This window comes from Capsaspora owczarzaki (genome assembly GCF_000151315.2).
Source record: "Capsaspora owczarzaki ATCC 30864 unplaced genomic scaffold supercont2.16, whole genome shotgun sequence".
Lineage (NCBI taxonomy): Eukaryota > Filasterea > Ministeriida > Capsasporidae > Capsaspora > Capsaspora owczarzaki.
Window position 1 is genome coordinate 422,302 of NW_011887307.1, and position 18,713 is coordinate 441,014.

The 18,713-nt window shown below is 52.4% G+C and overlaps 9 protein-coding genes across 9 annotated transcripts; 4 read left to right on the plus strand and 5 right to left on the minus strand.

Moving 5' to 3' along the window:
• Positions 1-2,472, minus strand: CAOG_07867 (hypothetical protein). Its single transcript, XM_004342902.2, has 4 exons — positions 2,394-2,472; positions 613-1,902; positions 368-496; positions 1-276 (listed from the first exon to the last, which is right to left on the minus strand). The coding sequence occupies exons 1-2, from the start codon at positions 2,444-2,446 to the stop codon at positions 747-749; spliced, it is 1,209 nt and encodes a 402-aa protein (XP_004342952.2). The 5' UTR covers positions 2,447-2,472; the 3' UTR covers positions 1-276; positions 368-496; positions 613-746.
• A 453-nt stretch (positions 2,473-2,925) lies between these two features.
• Positions 2,926-5,885, plus strand: CAOG_07868 (beta-1,4-N-acetyl-galactosaminyl transferase 3). The gene is made up of 4 exons (XM_004342903.2): positions 2,926-3,046; positions 3,239-4,126; positions 4,298-4,647; positions 4,803-5,885. Exons 1-4 carry the CDS (start codon positions 2,968-2,970, stop codon positions 5,670-5,672), a joined length of 2,187 nt encoding a protein of 728 aa, XP_004342953.1. The 5' UTR covers positions 2,926-2,967; the 3' UTR covers positions 5,673-5,885.
• On the minus strand, positions 5,819-7,182 carry CAOG_07869 (hypothetical protein). Its single transcript, XM_004342904.2, has 6 exons — positions 6,984-7,182; positions 6,695-6,864; positions 6,477-6,620; positions 6,281-6,386; positions 6,074-6,214; positions 5,819-5,996 (listed from the first exon to the last, which is right to left on the minus strand). Exons 1-6 carry the CDS (start codon positions 7,174-7,176, stop codon positions 5,878-5,880), a joined length of 873 nt encoding a protein of 290 aa, XP_004342954.1. The 5' UTR covers positions 7,177-7,182; the 3' UTR covers positions 5,819-5,877.
• Positions 7,183-7,292: 110 nt separating this feature from the next.
• On the plus strand, positions 7,293-8,769 carry CAOG_07870 (heat shock protein DnaJ domain-containing protein). Its single transcript, XM_004342905.2, has 2 exons — positions 7,293-7,308; positions 7,593-8,769. The coding sequence occupies exons 1-2, from the start codon at positions 7,304-7,306 to the stop codon at positions 8,599-8,601; spliced, it is 1,014 nt and encodes a 337-aa protein (XP_004342955.2). The 5' UTR covers positions 7,293-7,303; the 3' UTR covers positions 8,602-8,769.
• Positions 8,770-9,038: 269 nt separating this feature from the next.
• Positions 9,039-10,713, plus strand: CAOG_07871 (hypothetical protein). Its single transcript, XM_004342906.2, has 4 exons — positions 9,039-9,219; positions 9,334-9,357; positions 9,824-10,015; positions 10,339-10,713. Exons 1-4 carry the CDS (start codon positions 9,064-9,066, stop codon positions 10,567-10,569), a joined length of 603 nt encoding a protein of 200 aa, XP_004342956.1. The 5' UTR covers positions 9,039-9,063; the 3' UTR covers positions 10,570-10,713.
• Positions 10,714-10,715: 2 nt separating this feature from the next.
• On the minus strand, positions 10,716-12,225 carry CAOG_07872 (hypothetical protein). Its single transcript, XM_004342907.2, has 4 exons — positions 12,097-12,225; positions 11,706-11,872; positions 11,432-11,608; positions 10,716-11,285 (listed from the first exon to the last, which is right to left on the minus strand). The coding sequence occupies exons 1-4, from the start codon at positions 12,200-12,202 to the stop codon at positions 10,797-10,799; spliced, it is 939 nt and encodes a 312-aa protein (XP_004342957.1). The 5' UTR covers positions 12,203-12,225; the 3' UTR covers positions 10,716-10,796.
• Positions 12,226-12,435: 210 nt separating this feature from the next.
• On the minus strand, positions 12,436-13,832 carry CAOG_07873 (hypothetical protein). Its single transcript, XM_004342908.2, has 6 exons — positions 13,678-13,832; positions 13,352-13,445; positions 13,051-13,214; positions 12,851-12,918; positions 12,700-12,754; positions 12,436-12,590 (listed from the first exon to the last, which is right to left on the minus strand). The coding sequence occupies exons 1-6, from the start codon at positions 13,795-13,797 to the stop codon at positions 12,546-12,548; spliced, it is 546 nt and encodes a 181-aa protein (XP_004342958.1). The 5' UTR covers positions 13,798-13,832; the 3' UTR covers positions 12,436-12,545.
• Positions 13,833-13,879: 47 nt separating this feature from the next.
• On the plus strand, positions 13,880-16,148 carry CAOG_07874 (methionine aminopeptidase). The gene is made up of 6 exons (XM_004342909.2): positions 13,880-14,162; positions 14,279-14,434; positions 14,555-14,641; positions 14,738-14,831; positions 14,954-15,053; positions 15,170-16,148. The coding sequence occupies exons 1-6, from the start codon at positions 13,943-13,945 to the stop codon at positions 16,070-16,072; spliced, it is 1,560 nt and encodes a 519-aa protein (XP_004342959.2). The 5' UTR covers positions 13,880-13,942; the 3' UTR covers positions 16,073-16,148.
• A 42-nt stretch (positions 16,149-16,190) lies between these two features.
• On the minus strand, positions 16,191-18,559 carry CAOG_07875 (eukaryotic porin). Its single transcript, XM_004342910.2, has 3 exons — positions 18,392-18,559; positions 17,557-17,641; positions 16,191-17,034 (listed from the first exon to the last, which is right to left on the minus strand). The coding sequence occupies exons 1-3, from the start codon at positions 18,506-18,508 to the stop codon at positions 16,391-16,393; spliced, it is 846 nt and encodes a 281-aa protein (XP_004342960.1). The 5' UTR covers positions 18,509-18,559; the 3' UTR covers positions 16,191-16,390.
• Positions 18,560-18,713: the final 154 nt, after the last annotated feature.

The window sequence follows — 18,713 nt, forward strand, 5'->3', positions numbered from 1 at the left end:
GATCGTGGGGCCCGGAGTGGTGCGGTGGGGCGTGATGATGCGGTGGATGGGCGTGGTGGTGGTGCGGCGGGGGTGCAGAGCTGGCATAGGGCGGGAAGTTGCCGTGCGGCGGAGGGCCACCAGGACCACGTTCGCTGCGCTCGTTGGCTGGGGAGAATGCCAGCTTGATGACGAATCGCGAGCCGTTCACATCGACTTCGGCATGGTTGCACAACGCGATGGCCTCAGTTGCCACCTGCGTGCTTCGGAAGGTAATGAAGCCAGAGACTCCCTTTTCTGTTGTAGCGAGCGACGTCCGCAGTCAGCAACCACAAAAGAAAAACAACCGGCGCAACAAAACAAACGACACACAAGAAAACAGGCATACCTTTCTCGAAAAGCTTGATGCTCTCGGGCTCTTCAATGCCTGCTGGGGTGAAAATGGAGCGAATGTGCTCCTCAGTGGCACCGACGCCAAGGCCAAAGAAGTGCACGTTGCGCGTGGGAGGAGAGATGCCTAGGGTAGTTTTCAAAAAAAAAAAAGCAAAGCAAACGGTGAGAAGGTTCAAACAATGAGACGAGCAACACTTTTAACGAAAGCCCATGATGACTGAGCAGAAAACATCAGCTTACGGTTTTTCATTGCGGCACGCTGATTCGTAAACCGATTGTGGGGAGAGTCGGAAAAGTCGACAAGAGTGGCAGGCGATCCGGGAATCGGGGCAGTCGCGGCGCCAGCAATGTACGTGTTGCGCGAGTGCGTGACCTCAAGCGAGGTTCCGAAAATCACGGCGCGATTCAGGTTGGCGAGCGCAGTGTCTGCAGCGTGCGCTTGGTCGAACTGCAAGAGGGCGGCGTCCGTTCGGTTGGCAAGAATGCGCACGCGCAACACGTTGCCGTACAGACAGAACAGGTTGAACAGGCTCTGGCAGGTCATGCGCTGCGGGTTGATGTGGTAAATCATGAGCACGGGGGACGAGCCCTGCGGGCCATTGTTGGAAGCAAACTGCGGCGGAGGGCCGCGCGAGTCGGGCGAAGAGGGATTGTAGTGGTGCGGCGGAGGGCCCATGTCGTAGCCGCCACGGCCGCCGTCGTAATGGTGGGGCGGCGGAAGCTGGCCGGGCGGTGGGCCGCCATAGTGGCGACCACCGTCGTACACGCCACTTGGAGGCGGGCCGCGGTTGTCGCGACCACGGTCGTCTGGGCGACCGCCGTACTGGGAATGGCCGCCGGGCGGCGGCGGAGGACCGCCAGCCGGAGGGCCGAGCGGGACGGCGCCGGTGTAGTCCCACGACTCGTCGTTGTTCTGGCGCACCTTGAGAGAGGTGGTGGTGTGCGGAGTAATCAATCTTGAGCGTGCAGCAGCCGCCGTAAATGTCGGCGCCGTTGATCGCTCGGCGAGCGGCCAGTGTCGTCCGCAGGAGAGTCAAACTCAACCAGCGTCTGGACGCCCGTCTTTGCGGAAGAGGACGTGCCTGAGAGACGAGGCGGTACGCTGAGGGTGATGTGTGCGAGACCTCGCAGGTGATTGGGTAGATTGGATTGAACACGGTGAAGAGCAGAATCTTGGCCGGGTTGCCTTCGTCTGGCTGCTCGCCGGAGGTGCGCTTGAGCTCCTGGCTCTTGGAGTAGTTGAACATGATCTGCTGGCCTTGGAGGTAGACGGGATGCTGGGCGCAGTGCGCAATGACGGTCATGGCGTCCGAGACGCTGACCATCTCGATGAGCGCTTGGTGCTTCTGCGGCATCATGATGACAAAGCTGACCACCCCGCCGAGCTCGGAGATGGCTGACGACAGCTGCGGCGACGAAATCCCATCTGGCAGCTTGCGAACGTGCAGGACGCGCGACGGCGGCGGGTTGTGTGGGTCGACGTTGACCGAGTACGACGATCCGTCGGTGTGTTCCAGTCGGACGCGCTTTCTGCAAATTCAACAAAGATGGACGACAAGCAGCACAGTGAGTGAGTGAGTAGCACAAGAGAGAAGAGAAGGAGAAGGAGAGAGTGTGTTGTTCAAAAAAAAAAAAAAAAAAAAGCGAGAGCATGAGTGAGAGTAGGGAGATTGATTGGTTAAAAATGCAAATCGACATACGAAAAGTCAACTATTCGACTGAAGAAAGTCCTAGCAAGGAACAGAAAAAAAAAATCCAAAGATCTCACTCTTTCGCTCTCTTCTTCACTCTCTCGTTCGCTCTCTCGTTCGCTCTCTCGTTCGGCAGATTTGAAGAGAGAGAGGACGAGCATTTTCAACAACGCATCAGTCGAAATGTGAGGCGGCCTCAAGTCAAAGCGCACTACTGGAGCAGTGCAGTCAGGCGCACAGAAACGACCCAGCCATCCTTCCCCCCTATCCCCCTATCTCCCCTTCACACACATCACAATGGAAGCAGTTGTGTTTGTAGCTGCTTTTTACCCAGGCATGTCATCCTCGTCGGAATCGCGGCTGTGCTTTTGCTGCTGCGACATTAGAAAGCGAAAAAAAGTAACTGAGAACGAGAACTGAACTCAACTTGCATTGCATGGATTTTATTAGATCGAGTGAGGATTGTTCAAACAATCGTTTTCACTACTGTGGTCAAGGTGGAATGGATGTGGTTTCATGTACAGAACAGCTGAGCTGAGAGGGGTGAGCAGCAATGAAAACTCGAAATCAACTGCTCTTCGAAATCCTCCTGAGGGAGGGAAGGTCAACGCGGCTCAACATGCAAAGTGTGGGATATACAAGCATCTATCGAACATGATCCGTTGTTGGAAGCAGGTCGCGCATCTGTCTCGTCTCAGTAGAGCTTGGGATTCTGAGCCCCCGCGTTTTCCTTTCGCTTTCGATCTACAGTACCTTCGCTTCCCTCTTACTTTTTTTTTCCGAACGTCGACAACATACACGCACTACTAGTCTGAGCTTCTCCACCAATGCATCGCAGTTCAGTTGGTTGATCAGTCTAACTTTTCTCTCTTTTTTCCAAGTCAATCTCGCTCTCTTCCCAACCATGAATCGGCGCCTGCTCTTGCGCGCATTGCTGGGATTTGCGCTGATTTCGATGCTCATCTACCTTCTCACCTATGCCGGTAAGCGGGGGGGGGGGAAGACCAAAAACGCTCTCCAACTCGCCCACTTTGACACATTTCGCATTGCGTTTGTCACTCACCAAAATGCACTCTCCTCGCTGTGGCACCGCACCCCCTCCCCCTCCTCTCCCTGAACATTTGAAACCCTGGTCAAACGAACGGTTTGTTGAAACGCGACCCTGGCACAAGCAGGACGACCGCCCACAGATCAAGTCGTCGTGTACTATCAAAGACCGACTGACGCGCAGAACCAACAGAACCAACAGCAGCAGCCCCACCACAACCACAACCACAATCACGACGCCGAGCCAGAGGGCCAGCCAGAGGCCGTCCCGGAGCCAGGCCCAGATCCAGAAGAGCCGGCAGAAGAGCCGGGAAGTGGTGTCGTCGTGGAGCGTCCCAGCCGAGGCAAGCTGATTCCCGTCAAGGACATCCCACTCAAGCCCGCCGTATCGAAAGACCGGCATGGCAGTGAGCAGCCTGGAGGGGCAGCAGCAGGAGGAGCGCACGATCATCAGCACGAAGCGTCAGAGGACAAGATTGAGCGTGCGCCAACGCCAACCCAGTCGACCAAGGGCTGGGTCAACAGCCACATCTTCCAGGGCTCCTGTGGCGCAAAGGTCTACCGAGGCAAGCAGAGCAAGCAGTTCCCGAATTTCCCGACCGTGCGGCGCAAGCTCAGGTCAATGGCGGCCAACTTTGAGGACGACTCGTACTTTCAACGCGCGTTCGGCTACCTCGTCCCAAAGACCTCGGGTCGCTACGAGTTTGCCGTCGCGTCCGACGACACGTCCGAGTTTTGGCTCAGCACAGACTTTCGCCCGCGGAACGAACGCCTGCTCTGCTACCTCGGTCGGCCCGAGGACCAGGAGGGCGACATCTGGACCAATCCAGGCGAGTACACCAAGTACGCCTCGCAAATATCAGAGCCCGTTCAGCTCGAGGCCAATCGTCCATACTACATGGAGTTTTTCCACAAGCAGGGCGGTGGCGGTGTACACGCATCTGTTGCCTGGCGCTCTGTCGGCCAGCCGAGGTTTGAAGTCATTCCCGGCGATGTTTTGATGGCCCATCACGAAGGTTTGTGTTTGTCGTTTTCTTCCCGAGCAGTCGCAGTTGGATGCGGGGGGTTTTGAGAGGTTTTTTTTTTTTTTTTTTTTTTGTTGCGTTCTCATCTCCCAATTTTCGTTTTCCGTTTTCCGATTTCCGTTTTCCGTTTTCATGTCTTTGTTTGTTGTTTTTCTCCTCCAGAATCCTCTGAAACTCACTCGGCTGACGATGGACATGACCACGGTGCCGCATCTGCTCCGCCTTCCCACTCTCATGTTGGTGGCACGCCGATCGACTCGATTCTTGTCCCCAAAATGGACGCGCGCGCCGATTTTCACAGCGTCCTGCGCGTGCCCTCCAGCGAACTGAGCAGCGCGCTCAGTACGTGCGACTACAAACCGAGCTACACTGTCACTCGCCAAATGGGTCGCTACGAAGGCATCACGCGTGTCGGATTTTCGGAAGTCTTCCCGGATGATCAAACCCAGCTGTACGATGGTCAACGACTGGACGGAGCCAACCTCGTCATACCGGCAGCTGACGCTCAATCGGTACGTTTGGGTTTTTTTCTTGCAGCTTCTTGTCGAAAATGCGTTCTTTTAAATGGATAGTTGAGATTTTTGAAACTCATTGTGGTTTATGTTCTTGTTTGTATTTCGCTTCGTTGTGCGCATTCTTTCCACCCAACCCTGACTCTACCATTCAGGTGGTCAATGACTACATTGTGCGTCTCAACCAGGACCGCGCCGACCCTTTCACGCTCAAGCAAATCGTCAACGTGGTTCGAAAGTTCGACCACGGCCGTGGTGTCACTCGCTTCCTCATTGAGGTGGATGTGACGCGAAAGAGCTCGCCCGGCAAGCCAGAACGCATCTCCGAGTACGTGTTGCGCCCGGCTGGGGGTGCACTGTGCTACCCGCGCCAGTTTGCCTGGAACAAGGAGGCAACTGTGCACATTGTCATCCCGGTCAAAAACCAGGTCGCGTGGATGGCCCATCTCATCGAAAACATGGAAGAGCTTTGGGATGAGACCGGAGACAACCACCTCAACCTTGTGATTGTCGACTATTCGTCAACGGACGGCGACTATGAAGCCATGATGCGCAACAGCCGCATGAAGAGCTTCACCTTCATCCGCAAGCCTGGCAACTTTGAACGCGCAGGCGGCCTGCAAGCGGGCATCGATTCCATTACCGATCCCGATGCCATCGTCTTTACCTGCGATCTGCACCTCGAGATGCCCGCAACGCTGATCGACGACATTCGCAAGTACACGATCAGCGGCAAGCAAGCCTACGCGCCGCTCGTGGTGCGATTGGGATGTGGCTTCACTCCCGAGAAGCCGAACGGCTTCTGGGAGCGACAGGGGTACGGCTTGTTCGCCATGGCCAAGAAAGACTTTGATCGCATCGGTGGTATGAACACGCGCGAGTTTGGCGACAAATGGGGCGGCGAAGACTGGGAGATGGTTGATCGCGTCATGTCCGCCGGCTTCGAGGTGGAGCGCTTGCGCCAAGCACGGTTTTACCACTTCTGGCACTCAAAGAAGGGCATGTGGTCTGGCAATACTGGGTGAAAAGAATGGTTTTTTTTTTTCGTTTGTTTGTTTTGTTCGTTCTTGTTGTGGTTGCTGTTGTTGTTGTTGTTGTTGTTGTTGTTGTACGGTCCCGGTGTCCTTTTGTCCTTTTTGTCTTTGCACTTTTAACCTCATGTAGAGTATTTGTAAAACCCGTGCGGTCCTTTTGGATGTAAGAAACTAATTAAGACACCATGAAGCGTTTTCAAACGACATGAAAGCTATCAACCTCGATGCGTTCCGCGCTCAGAGTCTCGCGTAGTTGCGTAGAGCACAGCCATTTGAGCTCTAGGGGCCGGTCTGGTGACTGGTTGAAATCATCGCCTGGAGCAAACGTTGACGTGCAGTGAGAGTGTTGATCGACCGCCGAGTTTGTCAAAAGCGCAACAAACGAGCTATACCCTCGGTTGAGCTGAGCCCTGGATGACACATCCACTCGATTGTTCCATCAGGACACGATCCAAGACGCTCACACATCCGCTCAATGGTGAAATCCAGTCCCATCAATCCCAACCCGATGAAACTTGTCGTTGACGAGACACCTGCGATAGACGACTGAGCGTGGGGGCTTCAGTTTACCATGGCAATCGGCTGCGTTCGAAACTTACCATGAGAGGCATATATGGCACGGGAACGCCGCCCTTGCTCGGCAACCATGCAGAGAAATTTGTAACGCGGTGTTTGCGTGTCCATCCACGGCTGCACTTGCATATTCTGTTGATGATGGCACAAGCATGCTGTGAGTATGATCGCAGTTTGAGAGAATCTTCATTCAAAGATCAATCACGACGAATGCGCGCGCACATCACTCGGAATGCGGGTGCGAGTAATGCCAACTTCCGCGCAAATTTGGGCGATCGTTTCAGCCAGCTCGGGAATCGTATGTACATGCTGGTGCCCATCTAGATGCGATGGCAGGCTGCCCATCAGCATCACAAAGTGCTGAATCTGTCGGATTTCCATTTTTCTCAGAATGCAAGATTTTGGGGAAATTGCAGACAACGATGAGTTCGCTTCGTTACCTGCGCTCGCGTCTCGATGGCGGTTGCCTGGATGACACCATCCAGTTGCTCGTTGAGCCGATCCCGGAAGCCGAATTTACCCAGCATCTCCTCGCTTGACTCGTGTAGCAGCGCACGAACGAGCGACGGGGTTGCAATTGTACGTCCCTCGGTCAGATTGAGATGGAGCCCTGCCAACATCCCAAATCCCGCGCCATCCTTCCATAATGAGCAATTATGAGCAGGTTTATACCAATGCATCGTCGAGCTATACAAGCGCCCATCACATGTAATGGAACGCGCGGTTTACCAATGCTCACACGAGCAGGCCAATCCGTCCTGCGAAACAGCTCTGCCGCGGACTCTGACGACGCGCCGTTGACAATCATCGATGCACTGCGCACAACCCCATTGCGGATGGCCTGAGCAATGCCCAGGTCGCGTTGGGCGTCAATCCCGAGGTCGTCTGCATTCACCACCAGCGTTCGTTGCCGCTGCTCCATCTTTGCTCAACTTGGACTGTACGAGCTCAACTTGGAAATGCATTCTCTTGTTATTATATTGCTTTCAATGAGTGATGCTCGAGAGTCGGTCAAGTCAAAGTCAGTCTTCCATTGTCATTCAATTGCGATGAGGTTTGGCTTTTGGGGTTTTTTCTCTCTGCGCTTTCAAGCTGTTGGTGTTGTTGGCGATGATGATGCTGTTTGAAGGGTCTTGTTCATCACATTGTCATACTCGTCGTGTGATGACTTTGTGATTCGAGATAATCTTGAATCGCGTCATTCAATTCGTCCTATTCGCCAGCTCAGCAGCGACTTGACGGCCAACGAGCTCAAACTTGTCGCAGACGTTGGCTTTGTGTGTTTGAATGCGATGAACTGAACGCTGGGTTTTGTGTTGTGTGTGTGTGTGTGTGCAGATTGCTGCGACTCGAGCTCAAGCGAGATGGCGTTCGACTACAACGTCGAGCTCCTGCAACGACAATGGCGTGGGCATTGATGGTCATCATGCTGCTGTTGCTCATTCAGATGGCGGCAGTTCAAGCATCCCCTTCAGCGAAGCACCAACCGAAAGGCTCGAGCAAGCAGCAGACAACCAACAACAAGAACCTGAACAAGGATCCTCGCTTTGATACAAAGGACTACTACAAGCTTCTCGGAGTATCGCGCACTGCGACAGACAGACAGATCAAGAAGGCCTTTCACAAACTGGCGCTCAAGTACCATCCAGACAAAAACAAGGAGCCGGATGCCGAAGACAAGTTTGCCAAGCTCGGACACGCCTACGAAGTGCTGTCCGACCCCGAAAAGCGGAAAATGTACGATCAGTTCGGAGAAGATGGTGCAAATGGAGGTCATGGCCGTGCTGGTCCCAGCCCTGCCGGCGGTGGCGGCTTTCAAGGTGGATTCCACTTCGGTGGGGCAGGCGGTCCGCGCTCGTCGCACTCATCATCCCACCAGGGCAACGGCTTCACGTTTGACTTTGGAGACATGTTCTCTCAGTTTGGCGACATGTTTTCTGGTCACTTTGGCGGCGGTGGAGCGCGCAGAGCGTCGAGGAAACAGGGCGGTGCCAACCCTGGTTCTGCTGAGGGTGCGACCCATCGCAAAGGCGAGCCGCTTTACAGCCACAAGCGTCAATATCGTTCGTCCTCCTATACGACGCATCACCACCAACAACAGCAGCAGCAGCAGCAGCAACAACAACAACAACAACACGCAGGGAGCAGCGGATTTTCAGACTCGCAATTTCGCCAACATCAGTTCCGCCAACCACATCCGCCACACCAGCAGCAGACGAAGCAGCATCAGCAGCATCAGCAGCAGCAGCAGCAGACAAATCAGCAACAGCGCACCAACCAGGAGCGGTGTCGTCGCGTCCAGACTTGCAATGGAAATCACTGCACGAGCCGATTGGTTTGCGATTAAAAACTCAGAAAGGCCGTCATTTGTTGTTCACATTCGACTCTGATCAGTATTACATTGCAACAGGACAAACGAGAAGTTACATGCTACATTATTCGAAACACTCGACTTGCGAATCACAAACAAAATCAGGAGCTTAACAATAATACATTGTTCTGCGTTCGAATTTCCCCCTGTCCAAGCCATAAAACAATCTATGAGTACATTTTGAAGCGCGCACACTTGGCTCGCTAACCTCAAGCCAAGCCAGGCTAGCCAAACCAACCATAAAGCAGCTGACATTCAAAAGTTGAACGTTTCGATTCCGAGTGAACACCCTCCAAACACAGCGCATCAAAGCAATTGGGTGTTTGGACTTTCTGTTCTGTGGAAAATTACTGCTCGACTGATGTGTGATTTCCTTTTGTCTGAGCTCGACATCCCGATTTGTACTCTTCACTCCTTCTTATTTTCTCTTCATTCACAATGAACAAGGCTTTCGTCGCCATCCTCCTCCTCGGCTTTGCCGCCTTCGCCGCCGCTGCCCCCGCCCCCAAGGCCGGTGGCTCCGCTGAGTGCGTCCTCTGCGAGTTCGTCATGACCAAGGTCGAGGCCAAGCTCCAGGCCAACGCCACTGCTGCTGTACGTTCAAAATGAAAAAAACAAAAAAAAAATTGAAAAAAAAAACATGTGACTAGATCAATGTTGCTCACTTTCCCATTTGCGCGCTTCTTTTGACTTTTATTCACGACACAGCAAATCGAGCAGCTTCTCGACGGCGTAAGATCCCATTTGCTCTCTCTTTCTCTCTCTGAATTGGATCTCTCGCTCTGAAGCAGAACTTTCCCCAACAACAACGAACAAAAGAAAAAGAAAAAAACTGCCATATGTTCTATTTTTTTTTTTTTTTTTTTTTTTTTACTGGTTCTTCGATCTCTTTGCTTTGTGCCTCATTGCGTAGCGCCCTCCGTCCGAGTGCCTTTCGCTTGTCGCACTGCATCCACTTGCTCTTTTGCTTGTTCCCTTTCTCTCTCGCTCTTGTGTATTTCCCCATTTTTTTTCTTTTTTTTTTCTTTTTTTTTTTCTTTTTTGAATTTGAACGAATCCCTCATCAGTTCCAAAGCATGAGGGGTTGTTTGTGTTATTTTTATACCAATTTCCATGCGCTGTGGACCCCTTTTCCTTATCTCTCGTGTGCTTACTAACCAATGAACTTTTGTTTTTGTGCTTCCCCCAACCCCAACAGATCTGCGCTGACATCCCCTCCACCCTCCGCTCCGAGTGCAACTCGTTCATCAACACCTACACCCCCACCCTCATCGCCCTCCTCGTCCAGAAGCTCCCCCCGGCCCAGATCTGCTCCACCCTCGGCCTCTGCTCGTCCGTCGCCAAGGTTGAGGCTTCCGTCGCCTGCACCATCTGCGAGTTTGCCATCCGCGTAAGTTCGCTCTTGTCTCTTTGGGCTGGCCATGTCCCGTCTCTCTTTTTTGCTCCTTTGGGGTTGGGTTGTGGTGGAGGGTTTTCTTGCGCAATGGTGGAGACTTTTTGGGTGCTCAACAAAAAAACAAACCAGAAAAAAAAAAAAAAAAAAAGCCACATGACTTTCTCATGACCTTGTTTTTTATTTTTATTTTTATGATTTGTTTTGGTTTTTTCTTGCTCTTCTCCTTGATGTTTGATGTTGTTGATTTTGCAATGCATCATTGGCTTTGATGATTTTGGTTTTCTCACACCTTCTCAAACTTGTTCTCTTTTTTACAGGAGCTCGACCAGAAGATCGTCGCCAACGGCACCGTCTCCGAGATTGAGGCTGAGGTCGAGAAGGTCTGCACCAAGCTCCCCAGCACCATCCGCAACGAGTGCGACTCGCTCATCACCCTCTACACCCCCGAGATTGTCAACGCCATTGCCAGCGACATCGACCCCGCTGTCGTCTGCTCCCTCATCCACCTCTGCACTGCCGAGAAGGTCATTGCCGTCGCTCAGGATTAACTTTAGGTCGTTTCTCTCTGACATGTCGGCGTAAACGCTTTTTGGTTTCGAGCATTTGAGCGCGTTTTGTTTGTAGAATGCTGTTGCAGTGCCACCGAGCGGGGTTTTTTTCGCCTGACAATACATTGATTTGATCTCTTCATGGCCTTTTGTTGTTTTTGTTTTTGACTTCTATTCATTGGACGGCAACATCAAAACTGCACAAGAGAGGAAAAAAGAAACAGTCGCTACTCCTCGCTGGCCGCTTCCGGCTGCGACGCTTGCTCGTCAACATAATCTTGCGCCGGTGCTTGCTCGTCCATCTCGTCGGCGGCAGATGCAACGGCGGTGGCGGCAGGTATCGGTGCAGAAACGGGGCTTGCCGGAAGCGCGGCCGCCGCCTGCGACGACGCGATAGAGCTGGCACCGAGCGCCGAACGCGGCATCTTGGAGCTGCCCGAGACGATGGCCAACGAGAGGAAGCTATCGAGCTTGGCACGAATGTCCTGATCGTACGCTGCGTCGCTGAGCGCTTGCGTCTTGGAAAAGCCGCCGCCCATCTTGCCTGCCACCAGCTGCTGGCAGTTTTTGCTGCACTGGAGCTGGATTTTGACCAGGGCTTCAAAGCACGCGTCAAAGTAGCTTGTGCGTGCCTCGCAGAACCCGGGCAATCCTGCTCGCAGTTTGTCGTTCAATTCGTTGTACTCGCGCTCGGCCTCGGCGACGGCACGCTCGGCCTGTGGTAAACCCAAAACATAAGAAGAAAAAAAAACAAGGAACCAGTGCTCAGCGATGGTGTTGGGGTTGTGCACTGCTCGGTTTGTTTCCAAACAATAGTAAACGGTGTTTGTTTTTGCTTTGCTGTTCGTTGTGCCAATATTACCTGCTCTGCACGGCTCGAACCTCGGTCTTTGCTCTTGCTATTCTTGCCCAGCTTTTCTCGACGCTTCTCGAGCTCAATCAGCTTCTGGTCTCGCTTTTTCAAGAGCTCGTCGACAATCGGGAAAATCTTCATAAACAGAGTCATTGGCTCGAACAAGGTGATGCGCATTTCCGATTCCTGTGCGACGGGGAAAACGAAAAACCCCATCATGATACCCCCCATCAACTAAGTAACTTGGCTTCTTTCCCAAAGCAAAGACGCAAAGACGATTTACCAGATCATGGTTGGTTCGCTCGAGCGCTTGGCAGGCCTCAGCGTAGAGCTTGGCGCTCTGCTTGACCTCCTGCGCCTCGAACGGCTCGAACATTTCATCGACGCACGCCGCCATCCGATTGTGGGACTGCGTGATGGCCTTCATCGAGTCCTGGAAGCTCTTGAGCGCTGCGGGATCAGGCTGGAAAAAGTCAGTAGCCGAACAACTGCCCTCGACCCCCTTCTCCCGATCCCCGCATACACACACACATACGGCAAGCAAGCTGCGAATGCAAGCTGGGAAGCAGCTACTGTCGATTGGGGGACGCAGACCTCCGACTCTTCAATCTCACTCAATCTCAATCCTTCAGTCCTCCTCGCTCATGCACTCGTATCAGACAACCCTCGCTTACACTTTTGGAGGTTTTCAGACACTTCCTGCAGTCGCATGTAGTTCTTGACGTTCGTTTCGTGCTCATCGTCGACGAGCTTCTTGCGCCCGCGCAAGCTGCCGAACATGAAGCCAAGCTGAAGAAAAAAAAAAAAAAAAAAAGTCGAGTGATGATGGAGCTGAGACTATGATAGAAGTGAAAATTACAAGTCATGGAATTGTAATCATCACGGCAATGGCGGCAGTAGCGGTGAGAATGGTCAAAAAGTTAGCTCTTCAATCTCGCATCTTAAAAAGCGTGTTTTGGATGGCGCAATGCAACCGAGCCTGCACGGCTGTTGTATCGTCTTGTGTAGCAAGAGGGGAGAGTGTGTATTGACAACAACGTGGCAAGGAACACCAACCAAAACGGCTGAGGCAATTCGGAAACGGTGGACAAGGTGGACTCGTCTCCTCCAGACTTGCTGCTGTTTACTGAGTCATGGTCAAGTTGCCAGGAATCCAGACCTGGGCAACCTGTAGCACGAAGAAAACAAACCAAAAACAAAACAAAAACAAAGTTCGTAAGTTGTTGTTGAGAAATTCCTTGCAAGGGATTATCAGAATCGCGCGGAAAAGCACAAACCTGGAGGTTGGTGTAAGAAAGGATTTGCTTTTGGTCGGGATCGACTTGAGCAACACTACCAGTCAAAAATAACACGGGCAGACAGCAGAAAATGAGACAACACGTATCACGGCGGCCATGAATGACTCTCAACGCAGCAAACTCATCGTACAGGTTGTTGGTCAGGAAGCCGCTGGCACCAGAGAACGCACCAGCGCCGTTGAGGATGCGGAGAACGGCCTGTGTCGAGCACAAACAAGCACAACTTTTTTGTCAGCCGCCTTTCAACCAAAAAAAAAAAAAAAAAAAAAAAAGAAATGCTGTGCGACTGGGACGAATGATTTCACTTGAACAGCTCGACGTGTTACATACAGCGCCGTTGAACAGACCGTCAGTGTTGAGCGGCTCGGCAGTGCCATAGCCGTCAAAGAAGAGCATGTGGTCGTTCGAGAAGAAGGTAATGTTGCCAGTCTGGCGGTAGGTGGCCGTGCCATCGCCGTTGGTCTTGTACTCGGTGATGCTGGCGGTCGTGATGGCTGAGCGTGTGTGCACACAACAACGACAATAACGACATGTCCGAGCTTCCTATGTGAGTTTTTACCACCTCGTATCGGTATCTCGGGGTTGCGTTAAAATTCGTTGTTCATCCGGCACTCAGTCCAGTACAACAGACCTGCGACACCAATGAGAGTACTGGTGGTCGACGTGAAGCCGTCAGTGGCATCGATGAGCGTCTTGATGGTGGTCGACAGTGCCTTGGACGTGATCTGTGCCAAAAATTGCAGAGAGTTGGTCACGAATTCGATACGAACGAATAATCGAAAACGAGCTTGAAAAGCGTTCGAGCATGTTCATCAAGGATGCCAATGGCTTGCAATAGCTGCAATGAACTCCAATTGCAGCCCGGTCTCGCGGCGAAGCTCCGTGCCCGGTCAGTCCACGCGTGGTGAGGATGGATGGTAAGAAGCGAGGTTGGGTTTTGGACTGGTTTCTTGTTACCGTGCCGGTCTGGTTGTTCCACTCGCCGTTGAACTCGAGGGCGTAGTCGATGCGGTTCTGTGCAAGCGCAACGGAAGCGAGGCACAGCGCGACGGCAATGCAGGCGACGACTGAACGCATGTCGTTAAAGCTTGAAGTGAAATGGAAGAGTGAGGAGCAATCTGGAAATGGCAAACATCTGCGCCAGTCAGTCTTTTGTCTTTGTTGGGCTGATTTCAAGTCAAGGATACTTTACAAGACAGCTCACATAAGACGAACCTCCGAAATGAATAAGGCGGAAGGGAACGCGGCCAACGGTGACATTACTGCCAAGGAGAACAATCTTACATCTTCTTCTTCTTCAACTGCTGCTCCTGAGCATGCTGATCACGATGACGACGCTCGGGATGATGACGATGATACTGAGGCTACGAACGCTGTGAATGGCGGAGCGAGCGGTGCAGCTGCCAAGAAGAAGAAGAAGAAGAAGCCGAGCAAGGCAAAGAGTGCGTTGTTTTCCACGCGGGGGTTCTCGTCCCACCATGCATACAGCTCATGATCACAAGAACGCCAGAGGCTCACTTTTTGTACTGGTGGGTTGGTTGCTGCGTGACATGGGCAGATGCGGCGACGGACGGAACTGCTGCTGCGGCTGCTTCTGCTGCGAGCTCGTCAGCTCAGACCAATCCAGTTGCAGCCTCAAACGACAACCAAGAAGGCGAAGAAGGCGATGATGCCGATGACGATGACGGCGCAACGTCCACTACGACCGGTGGAGGTGCGTTTGGATCTCTGCTGCTCGTGAATTGAGAGACGAGATTTCTCAGAATTTCGCATCTGCTCGGTCGTCTGAGTCGCTTCGCTCTGCAACTGACTCCCAATCGAATCTCGTGCATAGATGCCGACAAGAAAAAGAAGAAAAAGAAGAAAAAGTCGGGCGCGGCGAAGGCTGCGAATGGCATTGTTCCGGGTCAAGGAACCGAAGGTGCGAACGCATCGATCAATCTTGACAACGAACAGCTCCCAGTCTACCCTGTGTGCTGACGATATCTGCATCGATGCGTTGTTGCCTTTTTTGCAGGTGCGGCAGCTCAAACGACACCGCCGACAATCCCCGTTCGCGTACTCTTCCCTTCGGGCGAGTACCCTGAAGGCGAGATTTGCGCATATGCAGAGTGAGTGTGCGCTTTATTATTCTTTCTCTGCCTCGTTTCGTTCGATGGGAAACGTGTTGTGTTCACCCTCACCAATCCGCGAAAAACAAGCTAAATTTCGAAATTTTTTGTTTTTGCAACAGTTCGTTGGTGCGCATGACAAACGAAGAGGCCAAGCTGCGCGATCGCGCAAGGCACGAAATCCACAACGATATTCGCAAAGCTGCAGAAGTCCATCGCCAGGTGAGAGTCCGCGTGGTGCATTTGTTGTGTGCTTCGCTTCACATCACAAATTTGACCGCTCACTCCCCCCCCCTCTCATCTTTCTCATTTTTGGGGGCGCTCCTTGCGTCCCGCAGGTTCGCAAATACGCCCAAGGCTTTATGCGGCCGGGAATGTCCATGATTGAGATTTGCGAAAAGATTGAAAATTCCGTCCGCACACTCATCGAGGAAAACGGACTGGCCGCCGGTATCGCCTTTCCCACGGGATGCTCGCTGAATCACGTGGCCGCGCACTACACGCCCAATGCCGGCGACACGACTGTTTTGCAGTACGACGACGTCTGCAAGATTGATTTCGGAACGCAGATCAATGGCCGAATTGTGGATTGCGCCTTCACGGTGGCCTTCAACCAAAAGTACAACCCGCTGCTCGCTGCTGTCAAGGACGCGACCAACACGGGCATCCGCACTGCCGGTATTGACGTGCGCCTGGGCGATGTTGGCGCAGCCATCCAGGAGGTGATGGAGTCGTACGAAATTGAACTGGACGGCAAGACCTACCCCATCAAGAGCATCCGCAACCTGTACGGCCACTCGATTGACCAGTACCGCATCCATGCTGGCAAGTCCGTCCCGATTGTGCGCGGCGGCGAGCAGACCAAGATGGAGGAAGGCGAGTTTTACGCCATCGAAACCTTTGGCAGCACTGGCAAGGGTCTGGTGCACGAGGACATGGAGTGCAGCCATTACATGAAGAGCTTTGATGCCGGCTTCACACCTCTGCGACTCCCGCGGGCAAAGCAGCTGCTCTCCACGATCGACAAGCATTTCGGCACGCTGGCCTTTTGCCGACGCTTCCTCGACCGCATTGGCGAGACCAAGTATCTCATGGCACTCAAATCCCTGTGCGACTCTGGCATTGTCAACCCTTACCCGCCGCTCTGCGACATCCGAGGCAGCTACACGGCCCAGTACGAGCACACTATTCTTCTCCGGCCCACCTGCAAGGAGGTTATCAGTCGAGGCGAGGATTACTAAAGTAATGTGCAGACCTTTTCGTCGTTGTTGTTGTTGAAGCCAACAAAGTCAAAGTCGGTGACAGACAAGATACAAACGACACTACCAAACAAATCAAAAAAAAAGGGGGGAGGGGGGCGGAGAGAAGAAAAAAATATATTGCAGATACATAGGGTTGGCAGAAACCAAAGAAAATGCAAGTACAGTAGAGCAGGGAGAACCGGGCATCATGCTACATGCCAAAAAACAACTCGACAACTCAAATTTCCCAAGACATGCAACAAAATGTACGCAAAAGGCGGGAGGGGACAGACATGCACAGTGAAATCGGCCATTGATTTAAGCCTCAAGGAGGAGGTGGAAGCCGAGCTTGTGGGCGTCAGTGTTGAGGTTGTTGCCGTCGATCTGGGCAGAGAGGGTGGCCTTGACGCCGGGGCGGAGGCTCTGGGTGAAGGAGAGGCCGAGGTTGCCACGGCCGTCGACCTTGCCCTTGAAGAAGGTGTTCTTGTCAACAGAGTACTGGCCACCGAGCTCGACAGTGGTCTCGTTGGTGTTTCGGTTCCACGAGAACTGGACGGCGGCGAGGACGGCGGGGTTGACAGTGTGGAAGAGGGAGGTGGCGACGCGGGCACCGTCGAGGACCGAGACGACAGTGAAGTCCTTGGCGGCGTAGCCGGCAGCAAGGTTGCTCTTGGTGAGGGCGGACGCGTTGACGTTGTAGGCAGCGTCGTAGCCGACAAGGAAGCCCTTGTGGGTGAAAACGGCCGAGGTGTTGACGACGGGGCCAGCGAGGACGTCGAGGTCGGCGGTGATGTGGAAGCGCTCCTGCTTGATGGCAGTCGAGACCTTGGCAGACTTGTTGCCAGAGCTGGGCGAGATGCCAGCCTCAAAGCCGACCTTCAGGCCCTTGGCGATCTTGTCCTCGGAGGTGACCTCGAGGCTGATCTGGTTCTGGGTGTTCCACTTCTCGGTGATGGTGATGTCTGCGCGCAAAGATAGAACAGAGCAGGAGAAACAAGGTTAGAACAACCGCAACAACAACAACAAGCATTTTTTCAAAGTTCAAAACGGAAGGAATGTTTTTGTGGGAAATTCAACAGTGGACCGATTTTCTTTTCTTTTTTCGAGGACTACGCTTCGCTGCAGTGTGCAGCTCGTTGAAGACGAGAAGCAAGAAAGAGTGCAAGAATGCAAGAAGAAAAGAGTGACGCTTTGTGCTTCAGGGTCAAAAGAAGCAGAAGGGAAACACTGAAGAAAAAAACCAAAAACAAGAAACAAGTTTCCAAAACTGGTCCCTTTGCTCACTCATGCCCCAACATTGGGTGTACGAGTGCGTATCCCCAGCAGTACCACCAACAACGCTCAAGACCAACCAGCGGCACAACTCAAAGTCACAACCGGGGGAAAAAAAAAAAGCGCAATGAAGCGCCAATGGAAAAACGAAAAAATAAAAAAAAAAATAAAAAAAAGTCTTGGCGTTTTTTGTGTTTCAAAAAAATACGTACTCTGGGGGGCATACTTCCACTTGGTCTCGAGGTTGCCGGCGATGGCGCCAGTCTTGCTGACCTTGTTGAGGGTGGCAGTGAACTCCTGAACAAAGAACAACGGAGAACGGACAACGGACGGACAGTCAGAACAAGTAAGCTATTATTCAAGGGAAAAAAAAAAGAATAAAAAAAAATAACAACGATCCCAATATTTTTTTATTTTTTTTTTGTGCCGCTTTTTTTTTGTTGGGGTTGCGTTCGAGGCTTGTCTGCGTTGGTTGTACTGCGCAGGAAGGTGTTCGTACTGAACGTTGCCTTTGAAGATTGACTTGATGGTTTGAATCAGCGAGGAAGAAGGACGGAAAACAAAGAGAAGAAGGAAAAATACCAAAAAATAAAAAAAAATAAAAACGGGCTCACAGTGGCGTTCGTGACCTATTAAGAAAATAGAAAAAAAGGGACGCCAACGGAAGACGCAGCAAAAGGCGAGAAGGAGAGAAGGAGAGAAGGTCGTGCCATTCACATGCAGCGCACATGCATTGCAAGGAAGAAACAAAAAAAAAAACGGAAAACGGCAGCGCAACCGGAACAGGAGGAAACGCAGGAAAAAAAGAAAGAAAAAAAACGGTTTCTCGCTCTTATTTCTGCCATTTCATCCCCGCGCTGCATTGTTTGTCTCCCCAGTCACGCACAAGGCGACTCGTGGGGGGGGGGGAAACAGCAAAAGGAGCAGAGAAGCACTTGGAAAGGAGACAAAACGCTCGCATTTGCGATCAAAAGATAGAAAAGAAGCGCGAAGAAAAGAAGAAAAAAAAAACGTCATTGTCATTTCAAGCTCCAACTACGAACGCACAGTGCCGGTGGTCGAGGCAGTCTTGACTTCGAGCTTGGTGTCGCCAAAGTTGTAGTTCTTGGAGAAGAGGTCCTTGGCGGCCTTGGAGATGTCAGCGAACTTTGCGGGAGCAGCCATTTTGTTTGGGAAGGTTGGTGTTTTGAACGGGTGAGATTCAAGGAGTGAGGTTTGTTGGATTTGGAATGGTTTTTGGATTTGGAATTGATATGATCACGAAGATGATGCTGATGCTGATGATGATGATGAGGACAATATTACAGACATCGAGAACGGGGAATGGTGAAGGAGCCATGAAGGAAGAACGGCGGGGGAACAATGGAAG

Coding starts and splice junctions, on each gene's coding strand:
- CAOG_07867 (XM_004342902.2), bottom strand. CDS start 2,446: ATGTCGCAGCAGCAAAAGCACAGCCGCGATTCCGACGAGGATGACATG. Junction 1,903..2,393: donor GACGAGGATGACATGCCTGG/GTAAAAAGCAGC, acceptor TTGAATTTGCAG/AAAGCGCGTCCGACTGGAAC.
- CAOG_07868 (XM_004342903.2), top strand. CDS start 2,968: ATGAATCGGCGCCTGCTCTTGCGCGCATTGCTGGGATTTGCGCTGATT. Junction 3,047..3,238: donor CTACCTTCTCACCTATGCCG/GTAAGCGGGGGG, acceptor TGGCACAAGCAG/GACGACCGCCCACAGATCAA. Junction 4,648..4,802: donor CGGCAGCTGACGCTCAATCG/GTACGTTTGGGT, acceptor TCTACCATTCAG/GTGGTCAATGACTACATTGT.
- CAOG_07869 (XM_004342904.2), bottom strand. CDS start 7,176: ATGGAGCAGCGGCAACGAACGCTGGTGGTGAATGCAGACGACCTCGGG. Junction 6,621..6,694: donor CCATCGAGACGCGAGCGCAG/GTAACGAAGCGA, acceptor GAAATCCGACAG/ATTCAGCACTTTGTGATGCT. Junction 6,387..6,476: donor GCACCCGCATTCCGAGTGAT/GTGCGCGCGCAT, acceptor CATCATCAACAG/AATATGCAAGTGCAGCCGTG.
- CAOG_07871 (XM_004342906.2), top strand. CDS start 9,064: ATGAACAAGGCTTTCGTCGCCATCCTCCTCCTCGGCTTTGCCGCCTTC. Junction 9,358..9,823: donor TCGAGCAGCTTCTCGACGGC/GTAAGATCCCAT, acceptor CAACCCCAACAG/ATCTGCGCTGACATCCCCTC. Junction 10,016..10,338: donor TCTGCGAGTTTGCCATCCGC/GTAAGTTCGCTC, acceptor TCTTTTTTACAG/GAGCTCGACCAGAAGATCGT.
- CAOG_07872 (XM_004342907.2), bottom strand. CDS start 12,202: ATGTTCGGCAGCTTGCGCGGGCGCAAGAAGCTCGTCGACGATGAGCAC. Junction 11,609..11,705: donor AGCGAACCAACCATGATCTG/GTAAATCGTCTT, acceptor CCCGTCGCACAG/GAATCGGAAATGCGCATCAC. Junction 11,286..11,431: donor GTTCGAGCCGTGCAGAGCAG/GTAATATTGGCA, acceptor GGTTTACCACAG/GCCGAGCGTGCCGTCGCCGA.
- CAOG_07873 (XM_004342908.2), bottom strand. CDS start 13,797: ATGCGTTCAGTCGTCGCCTGCATTGCCGTCGCGCTGTGCCTCGCTTCC. Junction 13,215..13,351: donor TACTCTCATTGGTGTCGCAG/GTCTGTTGTACT, acceptor ACACACGCTCAG/CCATCACGACCGCCAGCATC. Junction 12,919..13,050: donor ACGGTCTGTTCAACGGCGCT/GTATGTAACACG, acceptor TGCTCGACACAG/GCCGTTCTCCGCATCCTCAA.
- CAOG_07874 (XM_004342909.2), top strand. CDS start 13,943: ATGAATAAGGCGGAAGGGAACGCGGCCAACGGTGACATTACTGCCAAG. Junction 14,435..14,554: donor GTCCACTACGACCGGTGGAG/GTGCGTTTGGAT, acceptor TCTCGTGCATAG/ATGCCGACAAGAAAAAGAAG. Junction 15,054..15,169: donor CTGCAGAAGTCCATCGCCAG/GTGAGAGTCCGC, acceptor TGCGTCCCGCAG/GTTCGCAAATACGCCCAAGG.
- CAOG_07875 (XM_004342910.2), bottom strand. CDS start 18,508: ATGGCTGCTCCCGCAAAGTTCGCTGACATCTCCAAGGCCGCCAAGGAC. Junction 17,642..18,391: donor CTGCCTCGACCACCGGCACT/GTGCGTTCGTAG, acceptor TTCTTTGTTCAG/GAGTTCACTGCCACCCTCAA. Junction 17,035..17,556: donor GTGGAAGTATGCCCCCCAGA/GTACGTATTTTT, acceptor CTTTGCGCGCAG/ACATCACCATCACCGAGAAG.